We start from the raw sequence: 18,488 nt of genomic DNA on the forward strand, positions 1-18,488 counted from the left end.
AATGTATGGTGAATTTTATCGCCAATTGGCTTATGCCCATGTTATGGTTCCACGTTATGGTAATCTCGTCCATCTTATGATAATTTTGTTCCTAAAATCGGAATAGAAAAAGAACTACATCGAATTTTCGAAAAATCGCTTCGAGGTGCACATCCCCATGATACAAACTAACTTTGCCAAATTTCATGAAAATCGGCCGAACAGTCTAAGCGCTATGCTCGTCACAGAGATTCAGATATCCAGACATCCTCCAGACAGAGAGACTTTCAGCTTTGTTATTAGTAAAGATTCTGTGAAAAAGGGCTTAAAATTTTAATAGAAAATTAATAAAATCGAATTTTTGAAAAATCGCTTCGAGGTGCACACCCCCATGCTTCAAACTAATTGTGTGTCAAATTTCATGAAAATCGGCCGAACGGTCTAGGGCGCTATGCGCGTCACAGAGATCCAAACATCCATACAGAGAGACTTTCAGGTTTGCTATTTAAAAAGAAAGGAAAAGGGGAAACATAAAGAAGTAAAGAAAAGAAAGATAAAAAAAGATAATTTTCAGAACAAATTCTTTCCCATTTTATTAAATTTCTGTGAAAAATGGGCTTAAAATTGGAATAGAAAAAGAACAAAATCGAATTTTCGAAAAATTGCTTCGAGGTGCACACCACTATGCAACAAACTAACTTTGTGCCAAATTTCATGAAATTCGGCCGAACGGTCTAGGCGCTATGCGCGTCACAGAGATCCAGACATCCTACAGACATCCTCCGAACAGAGAGAATTTCAGCTTTATTATTATTAAATCTTATGTGAAAAAGGGCTTAAAATTTTAATAGAAAAATTCATAAAATTGAATTTTTGAAAAATCGCTTCGAGGTGCACACCACTATGCAACAAAACTAACTTTGTGCCAAATTTCATGAAAATCGGCCGAACGGTCTAGGCGCTATGCGCGTCACAGAGATCCAGACATCCTACAGACATCCTCCCGACAGAGAGACTTTCAGCTTTATTATTAGTAAAGATAAAGAAGATAAAAGATAAAGAAGACCAAAAGCAGTATTGTATACCAAATGGGGGCGGGGGGGGGGTAGTGTGGGTCATGTTGCAAACTGCGTCACTCCAAAGGGGATGTTATTAAAAATTATTGATTTTTTTAAGGTCTTAAATCGGTAAGGGGGGGCAGCCCCCCAACCCCCAATGTCCCCCCCCCCCCCGTAACACATTAGGAGCTACTTAATATTTATTAGGGGGGGGAGAAGAGAAAGGAACCCCTTAAAGAATCCAAACGCAATCTGTAGTTTTAACAGTGTAGATTTATTTCAATCTGATTAGATTTAGTATAAATTTTAATCTGACGAAATTTAATCTGATTACTTTAGTTGACTAAATCAATCTGATTAAATTAGTTTGATTAAATTCAATCTGATTAATTTAATCTGAACTAAATCAATCTGAACTAAATTAGTTTTTTTTAGTCAACTAACGAGTTAGTTTAAACTAACGTTAATCTTCGTCTGCAATTGAATTAAATTTTTAAAATATTAGTCTGAACTAAATGGGAGTCAGATTACTTTTAGTCGATAGAGGATTTAGTTGATTAATGCCCAACACTGATCCCAGTAATGGTAGAGAAGAGAATTTGTTGTAAGTAATTGGGTGACTGTTTCTTAGATCAAGCTGTAGCTCAGGGAACTCAGCAGGATGTATTTTTGGAGCTAGTTTTCAGTTATGAGGGAAGTTATGTTCAGGGGGTTGTGGCTGGGGGATCATATTGGAGATAGTGACCACAACAGTGTTAGGTTATGCATGAAATTTGATATGTACAAAAATGGAAATTTTAGGTCTGTGCCCAATTTCAGAAATACTAGTTTTGCTGCACTTTGGCAGAATTTGAAATAGGTCTTTTTTGTCAGGCTCAGACAATAGCTATGCAGATCTGCAGTGGATGGAGTTCAAGGAAAAACTGGCAAAAACAGATGGGGACTGGGTACCTTTTAGATGAAAAGGTGTAAAAAATTGAAATTTGGCCCATGTGGCTTTCCAGGAAGATTAAAGAAGCACTAAATTATAAGCAAGCTGCTTTTCATTGGTTTAAAGAAACTGGCCAGTGTGCAGATAGGTTCCTGTATTGTAAAGCAAAGCGAAATTTTTCAGTATTTGGTGCGGATTCAGAAAAGAGATTTGGAACAAAGGCTAACAGATAACATTGACAGGAATCCCAAGAGGTCTTTTGCTAACACTAATTCTGGGAAAGTTGGAAATAGTTAAATTGGGCCATTGATTGATGAGCATGTTAACTTAATTCAAAACTAGACTGATATTGTAAATGAGCTAACTTTTTTTCCAGTGTTTTAACAATAACTGTATCTTAACAGTTGAAACAAGTGAGACACAAATCATTATACAGATTGAGCATTTTGTGTTTTCCAGGGAGGAGATTTTATTTCCTATGAAAAGAATTAAAGCAACTTAAACTCCAGGACCTGATAATAATTATGCAAAAATTTTAATTGAATGTGCAGAGCAATTCAGGCCCGTGTCTATAATTTTTGGGTACCCCTGCAACAAAATCTATAGGCCCCTCCCCAGAGATCAGCAGTGTATATTTACAACGTTAAGAAGTCTTAGTGCTAGTTTCTGACTCTTTATTTTCAATTTTTTGGGCTGTTGGGCAGCTTAAAGATGTCCCCCCTCCCCAAACTACGGAGGCTGTGGGTATGCAGATCTGGGCCTGGAGAAATTATTGGATGTTACTTTAATTATTTTCAATGCATCTTATAACTCAGGGACGGTGCCAGAGAACTGGAATCTGGCTAACATAAAATCTGCTCTTCAAGAAAAGGTCTAAAGGTAATGCAGGAAATTACAGTAGATCTGTGAGTCTGACTTTAGTGATTTTTTTTTTTTTTTTTAATTTTGATCAAAACCAAACTCATGATTTTCATACACATTAATAGTCAGTTGATTAGTTAGCAGTATGGTTTCAGGAAAGGTAAATCGTGTACTCCTAATTTATTGCATTTCTATGACACGTTTACTATGGCTTCAGATAAGAAGTGTGTAGATGTTCTTTATACTAATTTTCAAAAAGCTTTCAATAAAGTACCGCATGTTGCTCTGTTCAGCAAACTAGCAGATGTTGGGATAAGAAAGAAAATCTTAATTTTGGTTAGAAATTGCCTGACTGGAATGAAACAGAGTAAATGTGAGTGATGTTATAAGTGGGTTTCCTCAACGATCAGTTTTAGGACCCCTTTTTGTTTATTATTTTTATGAATGACATTCATGAAAATATTTCTGGAAGCAGGAATTGTTCTGCTGATGATGTCAAAGTTAAGAGGACTGCAGAAAATGAAGAATATTTAAAACAACTTCAAGAGGATTTAGATCACATGACTAAGCGGGCGGATAAGTGGGGTATGGCAGTTAATGCATAGGGAAATATCAAGTGCTACACTTAGATTAGGGAAATAAGTTACTATTTACAGGGTTTGGTCATTAGTCAGGCAGAAAACGTTATTGATATGGGTGTTTAAATAAATCAAGATTTCAAGTTTAGTCAACAGTGCAGCATTGCAAGTAACAAAGTTTATCAATAGATCTATTCCAAGCAAATCTAAGAAGGCTCTTCTGTTTTCATATAGAAGTTTGGTAAAACTTTATTTAGATTATGCTGTTCAGTTTTGGTCTCCTTATTTCAGGAAAGAAGTTTTTTTATTGAAAAGGGTTCAAAGAACAGCTATTACACTAGTAAAGGGACTTTCAGATTTATATTATGATACCAGACTTAAAAGGCTAGTATATATAGCCTAGAACAAAGGAGAGACATAAGGGGACATGATTCAGTTTATCAAAATAAATGATGTTGATGGGTTAAACTTTTGCACAGAAAGCAGGACAATGGGCTATTGTTTTAAGCTAGTCAAACCTTAAGCTAACTTGGAAATTAGAAACAATTACTACATTAGTGGGGTTGTGGGCACTCATAACAGCTTTTTGGAAGAGGCTGTCATGCGCAATGGGGTGGACAGCTTTAAGAGGGATATTGATCTTCATTGGGGACTAATAAATTGACTAAGACCAGCCTAACTAAGCCCAGAGCCTGTTGCTGGTTGTCACACTTGTATTTGTATTTATATGCAATCTCTTGCCTAAGTTACAGGAAAAAACTCAACTAGTAATCAAAAATGTAAAATGGGTAATCATCATTGCATTAATTTTGGGTAATCATCTGATTGCATACTCCACAAACTCATTTCTGTGATTTTATTCACATTTAATTAATTTCAGCTACCTATTTCAATTATTACACAGCGCACATCCATAATATTTTCCCTAAACTTTTCAGTTAAAAAAAAGCTATTGGGAAAACTTTAAGTGCTCTGACATAAATATACCCAACCTAGTGGATAGATTTTGAAAATTTAATTTGAAGAAAAAATATGTGGAAATGTTCATCAAGACATTTTACACCAGGGGTTCTCAACCTTGGGGAAATACTCCCCAAGGGAGTGTAGAAAAATTTCAAGAGGGGCGTGAATGTAATCCACAAATTGATTAAAAAGAAAAAGAAATTATAATTTACTCCTCTGTCTCAATCCTCTAAACCTTAACAGGAGATAAGAGATAAGGGAGACAGGAGATAAGGGATTGGATATCTAGGATGTCCAGAGGACATCCAGGGGTAAAAGCGTTAAAACCATCAACTGTCACTGGCTGCAGAGGGCATTGAGTCACTGCAGGTGGCAAACGGCGGTTGGCAAGAAAAAGGAGCAGGGAGCAGAGCCCCCTAGTTTTTATTTAATAACTAATTTCAGTTATCTCAACTAGCTTCAGTTTCAAATTTTGACTGTACTCTGGTATTGACCACATATAGTGGTACATTGGGGAGAAGAGAAGCATTAGCTCAAATCAGTGATCAAAAAAGGATGCAGAGCCCTAAATGTTGAGAAGCCCTGTTTTACTTAATGCAACACCGTATATTATATTACTCAACAAAGTTTGTAAGAACACAAAATTAAATTTTGAAAATATAACACAAATATAAATCAAAATGAAACACTCAAAATTTACAGAAAATGTCATCAGCTTTGAGAAAAATATGCTAAAAATTTAGATATTTTCAAAAAAATATAATCCCTGCCATTTTTCTCAAAACTAATAAGTAAAATTTAATACAATTATCCAGACGCCTTCACCTCCACCAACACTACTTTTTCGTCATTAAAAAAACGTACTCTTGGTTGTTAGCATCCTTTAGGTACCTTGTTTGAAAAAGATAAACAGCTTGATCAGCAGTTTGGAGGCGAAAAACATGCTGTTTTTTTGTGTAGTCTGTTGCTCTTGTTGCTAAAGCATGATGTATTCGGATTGAGTTATGAAGACTATCATACAATTGATTCTTTCTGAAACCATTTTCATCCTAAAAAATACAAAAAAAAAGTTTTTATGTTCTTAATTATTATTTATACATTTCTAACAAATATTTTTATTTTCATAACAGATTAGGCAACAGTAGACTCCAGATTAACTGGCTCAAATGATCCTTGGATATTCCGGTTAAACAAAATTCTTATTAAAGCAGAGAATGAAAAAAAAAAATTAACAGCTGATGAATGTATTTTTTAAAAACTGTACTAAACCATTTAAATAGCATTTAATTGCCTATAACAGTTAAAAACAATAGTTAAAGAAAGCATTTTGCAAGTGAGTGAATTTATTCAAAGAACTTTTTACATACTATTTGGAGGAATGTTAAAAAAGGAAAATCCCTCTTTTTTTTTCTGCTAAAGGGAAGAAGTTCGAAGAACTGACGCATAATTTTGGAACTTTTAAAAAAGCATTACATTAATGAAGGAAGCTGATGCGTATGTACGCAAAGTGTAATGCTCTTTCTAAAGCATTTGTCCCTTCTTTAACTGACATGACAGGGGTCACATGTCATGGATATTATGGATAATGGCATAGGCAGCTAGTGCACCAAAAATGAGAGGTCAAGAAAGGTGTGCTTGGGTGAGGACTGGAAGGGAGGGGGGAGGGGTGCACCCAAAGTGCTGTTTTTTTTTTTTTTTTTGTAAAATTGGGCGTAGTTGGATTTTAACATCATCATTGGGATCAAATAATCTCTAAAAATTTTGGGCCACAGCCTTAAAAATTGAAAAAAAGTTAGCCAGAGTAGGTTTCCCTTTCAAATTCGAAGTTTTATTACAATTCTTATGAAATAATAACTTAAGAAAAGCATATTTAATTCGAATTGTAAAAATTAATTGTAGGGAAATATATCAATTAACCATGCAAAAAAAATTGTTTTGATTAATCGTCAATTTTTAACTCTGAAAAGTGAGGGGCAAGGTCACTTTACTGTTGGAAGTGAGAAGGCAGTTGCCGGCTTACGTACAAGCTGCCTATGGATATTGGAGTCATGCTCATCATTAATCATGCCAGCCACTATTTTGTTATTTTTTTAATTGAGATGAGAGAGTAATAATGTTTAGTATACTAAAACAGTATTTCTCCTTTTTAAACTCATTTCTTATTTCATAACTATAAAACAAAATTAGGAACTCTTAACATTTTTTACTACTTGTTTTTTGACTTTCATACTTAAATTAACTATAGCCAGTTAAAGCGGAGATCTTGTTTAATGGAGATTGGTTAATTAAGAATTTACAAGTCTTGCTTTTAGCACAGATACACTCATCACATTTTGGCGATACTACAGGGGAAAAAATAAATGTGTCATAACCAATTAAAAAGGCTTGTTGAAAAATTTATTCGAAGAAACTCCCCTTTTTACACCATAAATGTCATTGTTAATGGATAGTTTTTAGGCAAAAAAGATTTGATCATTAGCCAGATGTAATTTTATGGACAGACATTAGTTTTTTAAACAAAGGTGTTTTGAAGCCAATTTTCATTCAATCTGCATTTATTTTTATTTTGTTTCACAATAACAAACAAAATATTTTAGGGAACAACATTTCCCCAACCCCAACTACAGCACTGCTAAGAATGCATATAAATTATTAAATGGTGAAATTTACCTTATGAAGATACAACACTAAATCTCGCAAATCAGCATAGAACATTTTCCATCCACGTTTGCCCATGGGTGCTAAATTAAAGTAACAAAAATACAATTAGAAATATTATTTAAAAATCCTTCTTGCTCATAAAATGTTTACTCTCACTTAATTTACCTAATACAATTATATTTCACTATAAAGTCCTATTTTTTTTCTTTGCAATCCATAGAAACAACATTTTCTACAGGCCTAGTTATAAGAGAGTGATATTTATTCAAAATAAATTCAAAATATGGGCCTTCTAGCGGGTTTGGCATTTTGAATTTAGTTTTGACAAGACAAGTGTTAAAAAACTGGTTTTAACAGTTGAAAAATCAAAAATCTAAATTGATGTAGAAAAATATGATAAAAGGCAACTTTTATACATAAAAATAGCAGTTCAGAAATTGTAGGACAACTTATTTAGGAACAAAAGAATGTTCACAAATCTTTCAACAATTTACATTAGAAAATTTTAACAGTGGTTGGACAGTGCAATCAATGAATATTAATATTTTAACTGAAGAGCTACATAAATGTTGTATGTTTTTCCTGTTAAATAGCACAAGTGTAAGCAAATTCCTTATTTTTTAAGTTGTAAAATAATAATAATAATAATAACAATGTGTAATTGCAACTCAATAATCAGTTCAATAAAAACCAATCAGTATAAAAATTAGTTATCCAAATGAGTAAAATAGAAATATTAAGCATATATTGGTATATTTCTTTTTTGAAACTGATTTTGCACCCAACTATCAGAAAGCTTGTACTTGTGTAAAGGAAAGCGACGAGGTAATCCACAAAGTAAGTTCCGTTTCTACTTCTATCCGCGACAGCGCAATTTGACGGTTTGTGTATGTGCAGGTGTTAGTCTGAGTCAAGGAGAACAGAGTGACGCCATTTTCAGATTTCTGATGGTCATATATGCTTTGTAGGGCTTGTTTAAAATGTTGGTGTTGATTGAAAATCCCGCCTGAAATCAAAGAAAGTTAAACTAATTGAAATTTATCGGCAAATCTGTGAGGTTTATGGACAAAATGCAATGAGTGATTCAATGGTAAGGAGATGGGTCCGGTTATTCAATGAAGGATGTGATAAGGTACAGGGGCGCCGACTTGCAAAAATTATTGGAGGGGCCGGACATCACCGGGGCTTTAAGGGGCTATGTAATCTCTCGGTGGTCCTCCCTCCCCCCAAAAAATGTTATATTTTTGTACATTGAAAATGCCATATTTTCTGGTGTGTATAGTTTTAACAAACAAACAGTATGTGTCATGGCGTTTTCGAAGTAAAATAATCTAAAAATTGGTTTACAAATTTTCTGGTTCAACTATATCATGTCACTTGTCTTAGTAAGAGACATATTTTTTTTTTGTTCTATTTTATGGGGATCCTTTCAGTGCCGTAGCTAGGCATTGATAGATACAAGATAGGACACTTGACTTTCATGGACGAGCACTATCAGAGACGCCGACTTTAAAAAAAATTGGGGGGGGGGAGGAGAACAGCGGAGTATTGCCGCGGGAAATTTTCTAAATATGAGATGAAAAATAGTGAGTTTTAAAGTTTTTTTTATAATCAACATTAGAGACCCAAAAACTCCACAGGCCTGACACATATTGTTTGGCAATGAAAAAAGGAAAAAATAAATATTAACGCGCACAGTATTTTTGTAAAAAGGTAATTTAATTTACGCATGTTTTTTTTAAGACCCGTTGTTTTTCATTAGTGATATCAACTGACATATTCAAGCATAAACGCTGTCTCTCAATATCTAAGTCATTTTTGTAAAACTCAGTTAATTTTTCAAAATTTGTTTCACCTCTGCTTAATAAAAGCAAGCACTCTTGTTCAACTACAATGACCTGTGTGAGTCCAGCTGATGCAAATCACCCAATGATGCAAAATTGCACCATTTCATAAACCTCAATGTATTGCCTTTGGGTGCCTTGTAGTACTCCTTTGGGATTTTGAAAGTGTACGGTGAGCTGACTTCGTTGTTTTCATACTTCTTTGGTATATGTCGATTCCGAGGAAGCGAAAGATCATCATTTTGTGAAGGTTTTTCTTTTAAACACAATTCCCAAAAGCATTTAAAACTATCACGCCTCCCATTTAATATACAAATCAAACCCTCATATATTTTTTCAAGATCAGCAACACTTAGATGAGCGGCGCAGCGCGGCCCAGAGGCGACAGACTTGACTTGTATCTTCGCGCACTGGAACAAATTCTAAGAGTGCTTGTAGCACCGAAACACTATCATTTTTCACACCACTCGCTTTCAGTTAACCTGATTACTACCGTAATAATTATTCATTTTAACTCATTACTGAATGTATTTTGCAAAGAAAACTATCTTCAAACAAGGAAAATAAAAGATAAATTTGCGAGTTTAGAAAGCAAAATATAACTATTAATTTTCATGATTTATTGGGGGGGCTCTGCCCCCTCAAAAATATTTTTGAGGGGGCTCGGGCCCCCTCAGGCCCCATGGAGTCGGCGCCACTGATAAGGTACACGATGAAGTGGACGTCCATCTTTGGTGATGAACTTGTTTGCGCAACTGAAATGATGATGAAGGAAAACCGCAGGTTTTCAATTAGCGCTCTTGCTATGGAATTTTTGAAAATCTTTCCTTGGTGAGCAACACTTCAACAACAATGATGAACTGAAAGAACAAGTTACCATATGGTGGAAAACTCAGGCGGCAACCTTCTATGAAGAAGGCATACAAAAACTTGTGCCAGGCTATAACAAATGCCTGTAAAATTTTGGAAGTTATGTAGGAAAGTAATTTAAGAGTTGTAGATTTTTCAGCAATAAATATTTTTCCTCTATCCCTATACGATATTTCTTTGTTACCAAACAGAACTTACTTTGTGGATATACTTTGTGCGTATGAGATAATCATAAACTTCATATAAATCCTAAAAAAATAATGTTTCATTTATTTCAAGCAAAAAACTGTAGATGTGCACACATAGGTTTAAAAAACTTTACTTTTCTTTCCATTAGGATCAATGCAACATTTTCTCATTACATATCCTTTCTTGTATTCAGTAGCAAAATTTGGATTAGGTACCTAAAGGAAAAATAAGAAATTACAAAAATACATCTCTCAACCATTTAATTAACTTTCAAAACATTTTAGCACCTAAAAAAATTGTGAAATGAAATTGCTTTAGATTTCTTACATAGTTATTAAGACTTTATTCATATCAAAATGTTCAATTTCTAAATTATAAGGGAAAGAATCGATATGAAGTATATCTGATTAAAACAATATCTTAAGTTCATCATGAATTCAAAATGAAAATGTATGAGGACTCTTAATCATAAAGTTACATTTTGTTCTTACATTATAAGCATTTCATTATCATGCCTATCCCTCCGCTCTTGTAGCATAAATAAATTACGGCTCAGTTCATTACTTCAAAATTAGGGAAAACCAAAACTACGATTAAAATTTTTAGTGCTACCCACTTAGAAGGACTGATGATATCTCTCAATGGTTAAGTCAGTTATCATAGGTCTATGTTAAGGACAAGCTGACCTACCTACTAGGTGCTCCTCTACAAATGACCTAATATTTTATAACATTGATAAAGTGAATGCCATAACGTTAGTAAAAGAAAGCCTTAATATTTTTTTTCAAAAACAATTGATAGAGATTGCAAGGAGGGTTTAAATTAAGGCTGAATAAAAAATATCACAAGCATCAAAATTTCAATTGTTTAAACGAATGAGTTAGGCATATGTTCTTGAATCCGTTCACAAAGTAAATAGAGCCCAACAGCACAAGAGTTGATGGTGATGATACTAGACTTATAAGGAAGGATGTAGAGCACTTTTACCATTTGGAGCACTATTTCAAACAACAATTCCCCTCTTCTCACCCCTCCCCCTCCTCCTGAATAAGCAAAACTCAAGTTATTGCATAAATAATGTATCTTTTCTTTAAATAGACTTACTTCCTCTGTACAAAAATATAAGTTCTCAAAGCCTAATTTCAGAAAAAAGAAAATATTTGAATTTTTATGCCTGTACATAACATAATTAGGATCATTTTAGTGATTTTGAATCAACATTTAAGCAAAATTAAAATCTATACTAATAACATAAAGCTGTAGAGTTTGTTTGTTTGAACGTGCTAATCTCAGGAACTACTGGTTCAAATTGAAACATTCTATTTGTATTGAATAGTCCACTCATTGAGGAAGGGTATAGGCTATATAACATCACGCTATGAAAAATAGGAGTGGAACAGCAATAAAAAATGTTATGAAAACGGGAAAATTTATATTATAATATAAAATGCTTGGAACGCAGAATATGCATAGCCACTGTGACTAGACCTGAAAGTGTGTGCTTCCCGTTCCAGTGGGCTTAGGTTTCGAGTCAGCCATGAGGCAAATCTCGAGGGTATCTTTCAGAGAAAATCCTAAACGATACTAAAAATGATTTGTAAGAAATATATAGATATACGTATCATTGTCTTATTTTTCTTATTAATAATTATTATTTCATAATATAAAGCTGAAGAAAAGCATGTTTGTTTGAACACGCTAATCTCAGGAACTACAGGTTCGAATTGAAAAATTCTTTTTGTGTTGAATAGTCTAATCATTGAGGAAGAATATAGGCTATATAACATCACGCTATGACTAATAGGAGTGCATCAGCAATAAAAAATGTTATGAAAACGGGAAAATTTATATCTACAATAATATAATAACACAAGTTAAGAGAAACATTACCACACACATAGAATTTTCATGGGGTCGAGTCGGATACTTGCCTCCGGCAGCAACTTCTGAGGGCAGCAAATTCGCCCTATTTTCTCTTTTTTTTATGAAACTAGTACATAAAAATTTGAAGAGAGATATGTAGGGGCGACTGTTTCAAAATTTGTTCCAGCTCAGAAAAATCACAGATCTGGCAATGCATGGGACACTGATATGTTTCACAAATTTTACTTAGAAGCAAAAGCTAAAAGCACATGGTGAAACGTTTTGGGTGGTTAAGTTTGTGTCACTCTCTGCTTATTTTATTTTCTATTCCAATTACGAGGACATTCCTCGACATAAAGGTAGACTGTCTCCATAGTATAACTCTTGTTATTTATTTTCTAATCCAATGTTCACTGCAGTGAAATCATGTAGTGTAAGTCAGTAAGAGTCTACTAAGAAGTGAATAAAGGTATGAATATCTGGAACATAAAAATATGTACTGGTACATCAGGTACATATGTACAGGTATAAATATCCAACAAAATGCATTTTTTTTTTAATTTTTGAGTTATGTTTCAGAATCTTGGAATTATAATACTTTTTCATACTTTCAAGAAAATGAAAATAAAAGGATATTAAAGGTAATAATACATCATCAACAAGAAATACAAAGAAAGGAGGACATATAATTATTAACATTATTAGTCTGTCATTTATGCTTGTTTCCTAAATTAACCATCATTAATAATAAGCATTCAAATAACTCTGTAAAAGCACTTATTTTCCAGAGCAGTAATTTTCACAAAAAGAAGATATGGGTGATTTTACGAGTTCAAAACACCACAAAGTTGATATGAACAGAACCGAAAGAAGAAAAATAATAATATTTAGTGAGGCTTAAATTTTTGTGATTGCGAAAGTCTAGCAGAAACAAATGCTTTTACAATGATTAAATCTCAATATTTTTCACACACACGTTCAACTTTTTACTATGAAGCCTTTGGAATACTATGTGTTATCACCTGATCAAAGGTGTGCACACACACACACATTCAAAGTTTTCACTTCAATACTGCAAATGGTTGTATATATTGCATACTAATTTTACTCAAAAACATGACAAATATTTTCTCGGCTGAATGAAAGTATTCCTTACAAACTATGTTTAATTTTTAAAGAATTTATAATAATTATAATAAAGCATTTTACTTACTTCCAGAAATGGATTGTGCCCTATAAAACTTGGCCTCTGGTCTTGACTTGGTGGATGTTCCTCATTGTTAGCTGTTTCTTCCTCGTCATCTCTAAAAGATATGTTTTTAAAAAATTAATAAATACCTATGCTATGTTCTGAAATTGCACTAGAAATAAAACATTTCACTAGCCAAATCTACAATTGATAATATTTCCTGAAAGTAAAGTGTTTATTTTAAAATGACAAATTTATTTTCTTTGTACTCGCTATGTTTTTAAAATTATTACAAAACAAAAGTAAAATTTAGTATTCTTAATGTGAAAATATAAATGATGAGAACAATTGAGGATTGCATCTTCTAGGCTCAACTAGATTGACCTTATATGTTTATTAATACAAATACAAAGGTGATGAATAGCAACAGGCTCACGGCCTAGCTACGTCTAATCAATTTTGTGATTCCCAAAGACAATCAAGAGCCCTCTTAAAACAGTTCACTACACCCTACATTGCAAGTAAAAGTTTCTTTCAGTAAACTATTCCACAACCATGTTGCAATAGTCATTTTACCTGATTTCAAGTTGAGCTTAGGGAAAGCTTAAACAATGACCTCCTGTTTTGTCACGAGTGCAGGATTTAAATCATAAAAAATCTCCATTTTAATAATTTAAATAACTGGATTATATCCCCTCTCACTCATATTTGTTCAAGACTATACTACTATGATACATTTTAATCCTAGAATCATAATCTAAATCTGAAAGTAACTATTACTAACCTATTCACCCTCTTTTGAAGTTATTTCAAATAAGTTAATATTTTTCTTAGGATAAGAAGACCAAAACTGAACAGCATACTCTAAAGGAGAGCTTACTAAACTTTTGTATAAAAGTAGAACTTTCTTAGAATTATCTGAAATAGATCTAATGATAAACTCCAATATTCTATGGAAGTCCTTATTTACTACAATGCACTGCTCACTAAACTTACATTCCTGACAAATTGAGACACCCAGTTCAACAATTTTGTTTTTTGCTAATGTTTGATCCTTGTAAATTATAGCATGCAAATTTATTTCCACAACCTAAATGAAACATTCAACACTTTTCAAGATTTAACGCAGGGTTGCCAACCTTGGAGAAACAATTTGAGGAGCATCTGGAGTGATTTTGAGGAGCAATTTAAAATTTTGCGGAGCAGTTTGGTATTTTGTCCAAAAAATAATAAAAACAACTTACACCACATATCTAAAATTGTTTAATAGCTTTAATAAATCATTCAAAGCACGAGTATAAAAAAATTAATTTTTAAGTTAACAAAACAGTTTTATACACTATTTCAATCTTTGAGTACAAGCATCTTTATTTTCCCATATTTACATGTTTGTCATGATAAAATAGCAAAATTTAAGCTTGAAAACTTTCGGCCGGGAAATGTGAAGCAAAAGAACTTCTTTGCGGAGCCGCGGAGTCTTGCCATTTTTGTGGAGCAACTCCGCAAAATGCGGAACGGTTGGCAACCCTGTAAACGACATATCCCACTTTACTGTGCATTTAAAACTTTCAGCTAAACCTGCCAAGAGCTTTCGTGTTCTTCATGGTACACGATCCCCATACTTTAAAGAAAGACGAAGATCCAGTTTGAACCTGAGGTTGCCATGTGCATTAAAAAAAATCAGTGCTCAATGTGTCTGGTAATTCACAGTAAGTCACGCAACTGGCTGAGTTCCTTATGGATTAGGGAGCCATGTGATCCACTGCCTGCAGTTGTCAAGGTTTTTTTTTCTCCCCAAGTCTCTCTTTTGCGTCATCTTTCAAGTAAAGTTAAATAAATACCTTTGGGCTTGTAAAGTGTGCTTGAAAAGTAAAATAAGAAATAACAATGTTAAATTTCACAAAAATCGCAGATTACTAGACTTGTTTTGGGGTTACAAGGAACCCCTTTTTCAGTGCAAAATAAGTGAGCTTATGGATAAAAAGACATCCAACACTTATTTTGCATTGAAAAAGCGGTTCCTTGTAACCCTGAAAAAAGTTTCTGCAGTAATCTGTATTTTTTGTGCAATTTAACATTGTTATTTCTTATTTTATCTTTCAAGTGCTCAAAGAATCATGAGTAAAGATCTCTTTCAGGCAAATTCTTTTATTTCCTTTTATGCTTTTGTTGTAATTTATTTTTTCCAGTTCAGTGATTAATTAGATTTGCAATATATTTGTTTATGTGTTGCAAATAATGCTTATCTGAACCACCAATGATATTCTAAAATTTTTTAAAAACACGTTCCATTTGCTTTAATTAGCGAATTCAGCATTCAATGGGGAAACAAAGGATAAATTCTCAATACATATTATAATTTAAAAAATAATAATTAAAAAAAAAAGAAAAATTTAGTTTTAGAAAAACACATAATGAATTATTTAAAAATCAAGGGCGGATACAGACTAGAATTTTAGGGGGGGGGGTACGCTGAGGAATGACCCTCTCCTCCTCCTCCCCTACAATCATACGGTTTTGGGAGCAAAAAATTTCTGAAATTGCTTGGATGTCAATAAAAAACATCAAATTGGCCAGGGATAATGCACCTATAGGGCAAAAACGTTACCAAATTGATTGCATAAGCATGTGAAATGAAGTAGTGTTTCAAATGTTTAATTTTAAAACTTTTCAATAAACTAAAATGATTACTCCTATCACTTACATTTCATTCATATTGTTTGAACACAGTGTTGGATGTTGTAATAGTGTTGAAAGTTTAGGGTGGTCATGATCCCCATGACCTTCCCCCTGTTTCTGCCCCTGTTAAAAACGTATGTTCCTAAAGACCTACGACTGGATACAGAAAGACTGTCATGGGGTCCTGACTCACACCCCCTCCTTAAGTTAACCAACTATAGCAGAAAGTTGCATTTTGGGGATCCATATTTCAAAATAGTGGCTCCAAAGCATAAATTTGTACCCCTTTTTTCAATAATGACCCCCTCCATAGCCAGAAGCTGAATTCACAATTTGTAAAGATCAGGGAAGAGATATTGCTCAGTTCTGATTCCTTAAATGACAGCCTGTTGATAATCATAAACCATCCAACAAAAACTTTTGAAGTACTATCTCAAAACTTCTAGCATGAAAGAAAATATTGTGTAAGAAAGAATTGTCATAGAAAATGCACAATAAGGTTTTTAAATGCTAGAAAGTAATTAAAATCCTAACAAAACATAAATGTGAAAAGGCGATCCAGTTGGGTAGACATAGCGTTCTTGGCAGTCTGTCACCTACAAAAAAGTTCAGATGTAATTTATACTAAGTTCAGTAGCAATTCCGTTAATCATAGGTGTAAGATTATCCAATATTCTTCAATTCATTTAGAAATCCCTTTTTTCTTTTTGATACTGTCTTTTTTAACTTGGCAAGATTAAAAGTCAATAAATCCCATTCAAAACATTCTACCTTTCCAAGTATAAAGTAACTTGCCTGATAAAAGATCCAATATCAAAGAAAGTGAATTGACACTGGGGAAAACCTCAGTTTTTACTTTCAACAATGTTCATCACAATTCAGAATTAAGAAACATAAAATGCTTACATTGCCCATTCTAGAGCTGCAGTTTTGATTGAATGGTACAGAGATTTCAAGACTTCCTTGGAGAAGTTTTCACCTTCATTCAACTCGGCTAAATTTTCAACAAATTCTGCACAAGTCATTCTTCGGCCAACATTCTGGATAACATAGGCAATAAATTGATTTTTACAGAAAGAAAATAATTTAGGGCAAATTAAAAAGCAACTTAATTCAATATAGCTCATGAAAAATTGTGCACCAATTATTATTAGTACAGATATACATTACACATACACACACATCTTAAGTAAAACTAAATTAACTAGAGAACATCTAACAAAAGCCTTTTAGGCTTTGAATTGTTGTCATATTGCAGACATATATACTGTGGGATTACAGTCGAGTGCTGACTTATGTGAGAGATGTGTTCCAAGATCCCTCGCGTAAGTCAAAATTTCCCGTCGTGAAAAAGGGTATGAATACGACTTCTTGATCAACATGAGCAGTTATTTTAGACACTTGTAAACATTTTTCAGACTACTCTAAACCGTTCCTTAAGTATATGTAAACATTTCCCACACAAAAAACTGAATTTACACTACATTTAAGAAAAAAAACCTACGTTATTCAATTTAAAATACCGTTATCGTGCACAAAATCAATGATTAGTTGGAGAGTGAGACAAAGTGCAATACTGTATGTACAGTACGCAATAATAATAATATAACAATAATACAATAATAATAATAACAAAGGCTATTATACTATTGCACAATAGATAGAGTGATGATAATTTCTTATAACTAAAAAACTGAAGATGATGATGATTGGTGCTGTGAAGTTCGCCTGATCGAGATTAATGTTCTAATGCACATCAAGGATCTTCATTTTTTCTTTAATTTTAAGAAACTTTCTCTTCCCTAGCTTAAGTTGAAACACCTACATACTAATATGTTAAATTAACTTTCACATTTAGAGTGGAAAATACGGAGTGGTCATTTGTATACACTAACAAAGCAATGATTCGACTGATACGGTGTGGGAGCTTCTACACTTCGGTGATGCTAACGGAACGAAGTTCATTCACGAAGCCAACATTTAGTATCCAGTATCAAAAACGATACTTACTCACAGCGATTCCTTAACGAAAATTTTCGTATTGCGAGCGAGAAATTCGCGTTAGCACTAAAATTCGTAACTCGTGAAAAATTCGCATTGTAGCCGTTTTGCGTAAGTCGAATCTCGTTATAGCAAGATTGGACTGTACAAGCAAAACCTAGCTTCCTTCTTCATTTATTAAAAGTATTTTCATCCATGGGCTCACATCTTCTGCATTAAAAATGGGATTCCTGCAACCTCAAAACAGGTGTATGCAATAATTTTAAACTTATGTGCTTCATTGGTATCTTTGTATCCATTTGTTATCAGCACAAAGCTATTGTCTTTTAGCTATAATTAGTGAGAAACTAAATTATAAGGTATCTGGGGATAATTTTTAAGCATCGTATTAACCTCCATACATGAAATTGAAAGAAAAAAAAACCCCACATGCATGCTACTATTGTTTTATTAATATGCTCAACACCATAAAATTTCTTTTGCAGTTTGAAATTATATACATGTTACTCATATACAAATAATCCAGGAGTGTTACCCCCCGCCCCCTTCTCTCAAGACCAAAGGCACCCCTATCCCCAAATACCATGAAACACCCTCCATAAAGGAGAGCTACCTCCAAAAGAGAAAAATAACACTAAAACATCCCCCTAATCGGTGAAATTTGTCCTACAATCCCCCTCCCTCCAGTGCACACTCCTGCTCAGTTTTGATCAGAAAACTGACATTTAGAAAGTACACAAAACAAAAAAAAATGAAGCAAAGATGTTGCTGTCCCCCCCTCCCCCTTCCTTCTTTTAGTTGTCTTTTTTTTTTTTCAAAGAG

General features: G+C 33.5%; 1 protein-coding gene across 1 annotated transcript in view; it reads right to left on the reverse strand.

Moving 5' to 3' along the window:
• The window catches only part of LOC129223065 (PH and SEC7 domain-containing protein-like), a 65,791-nt gene that overhangs the window by 21,727 nt on the left and 25,576 nt on the right, over nt 1-18,488 (reverse strand). The window contains exons 7-11 of the mRNA XM_054857630.1: nt 16,572-16,705; nt 13,011-13,101; nt 10,068-10,149; nt 7,041-7,111; nt 5,262-5,419 (exon numbers count right to left, since the gene is read on the reverse strand). Coding sequence (XP_054713605.1) covers nt 5,262-5,419; nt 7,041-7,111; nt 10,068-10,149; nt 13,011-13,101; nt 16,572-16,705 — 536 coding nt within the window. The remainder of the gene's footprint in view (nt 1-5,261; nt 5,420-7,040; nt 7,112-10,067; nt 10,150-13,010; nt 13,102-16,571; nt 16,706-18,488) is intronic.

The sequence above is a fragment of the Uloborus diversus genome, chromosome 5 (assembly GCF_026930045.1).
Source record: "Uloborus diversus isolate 005 chromosome 5, Udiv.v.3.1, whole genome shotgun sequence".
Classification (NCBI taxonomy): Eukaryota; Metazoa; Arthropoda; class Arachnida; order Araneae; family Uloboridae; genus Uloborus; species Uloborus diversus.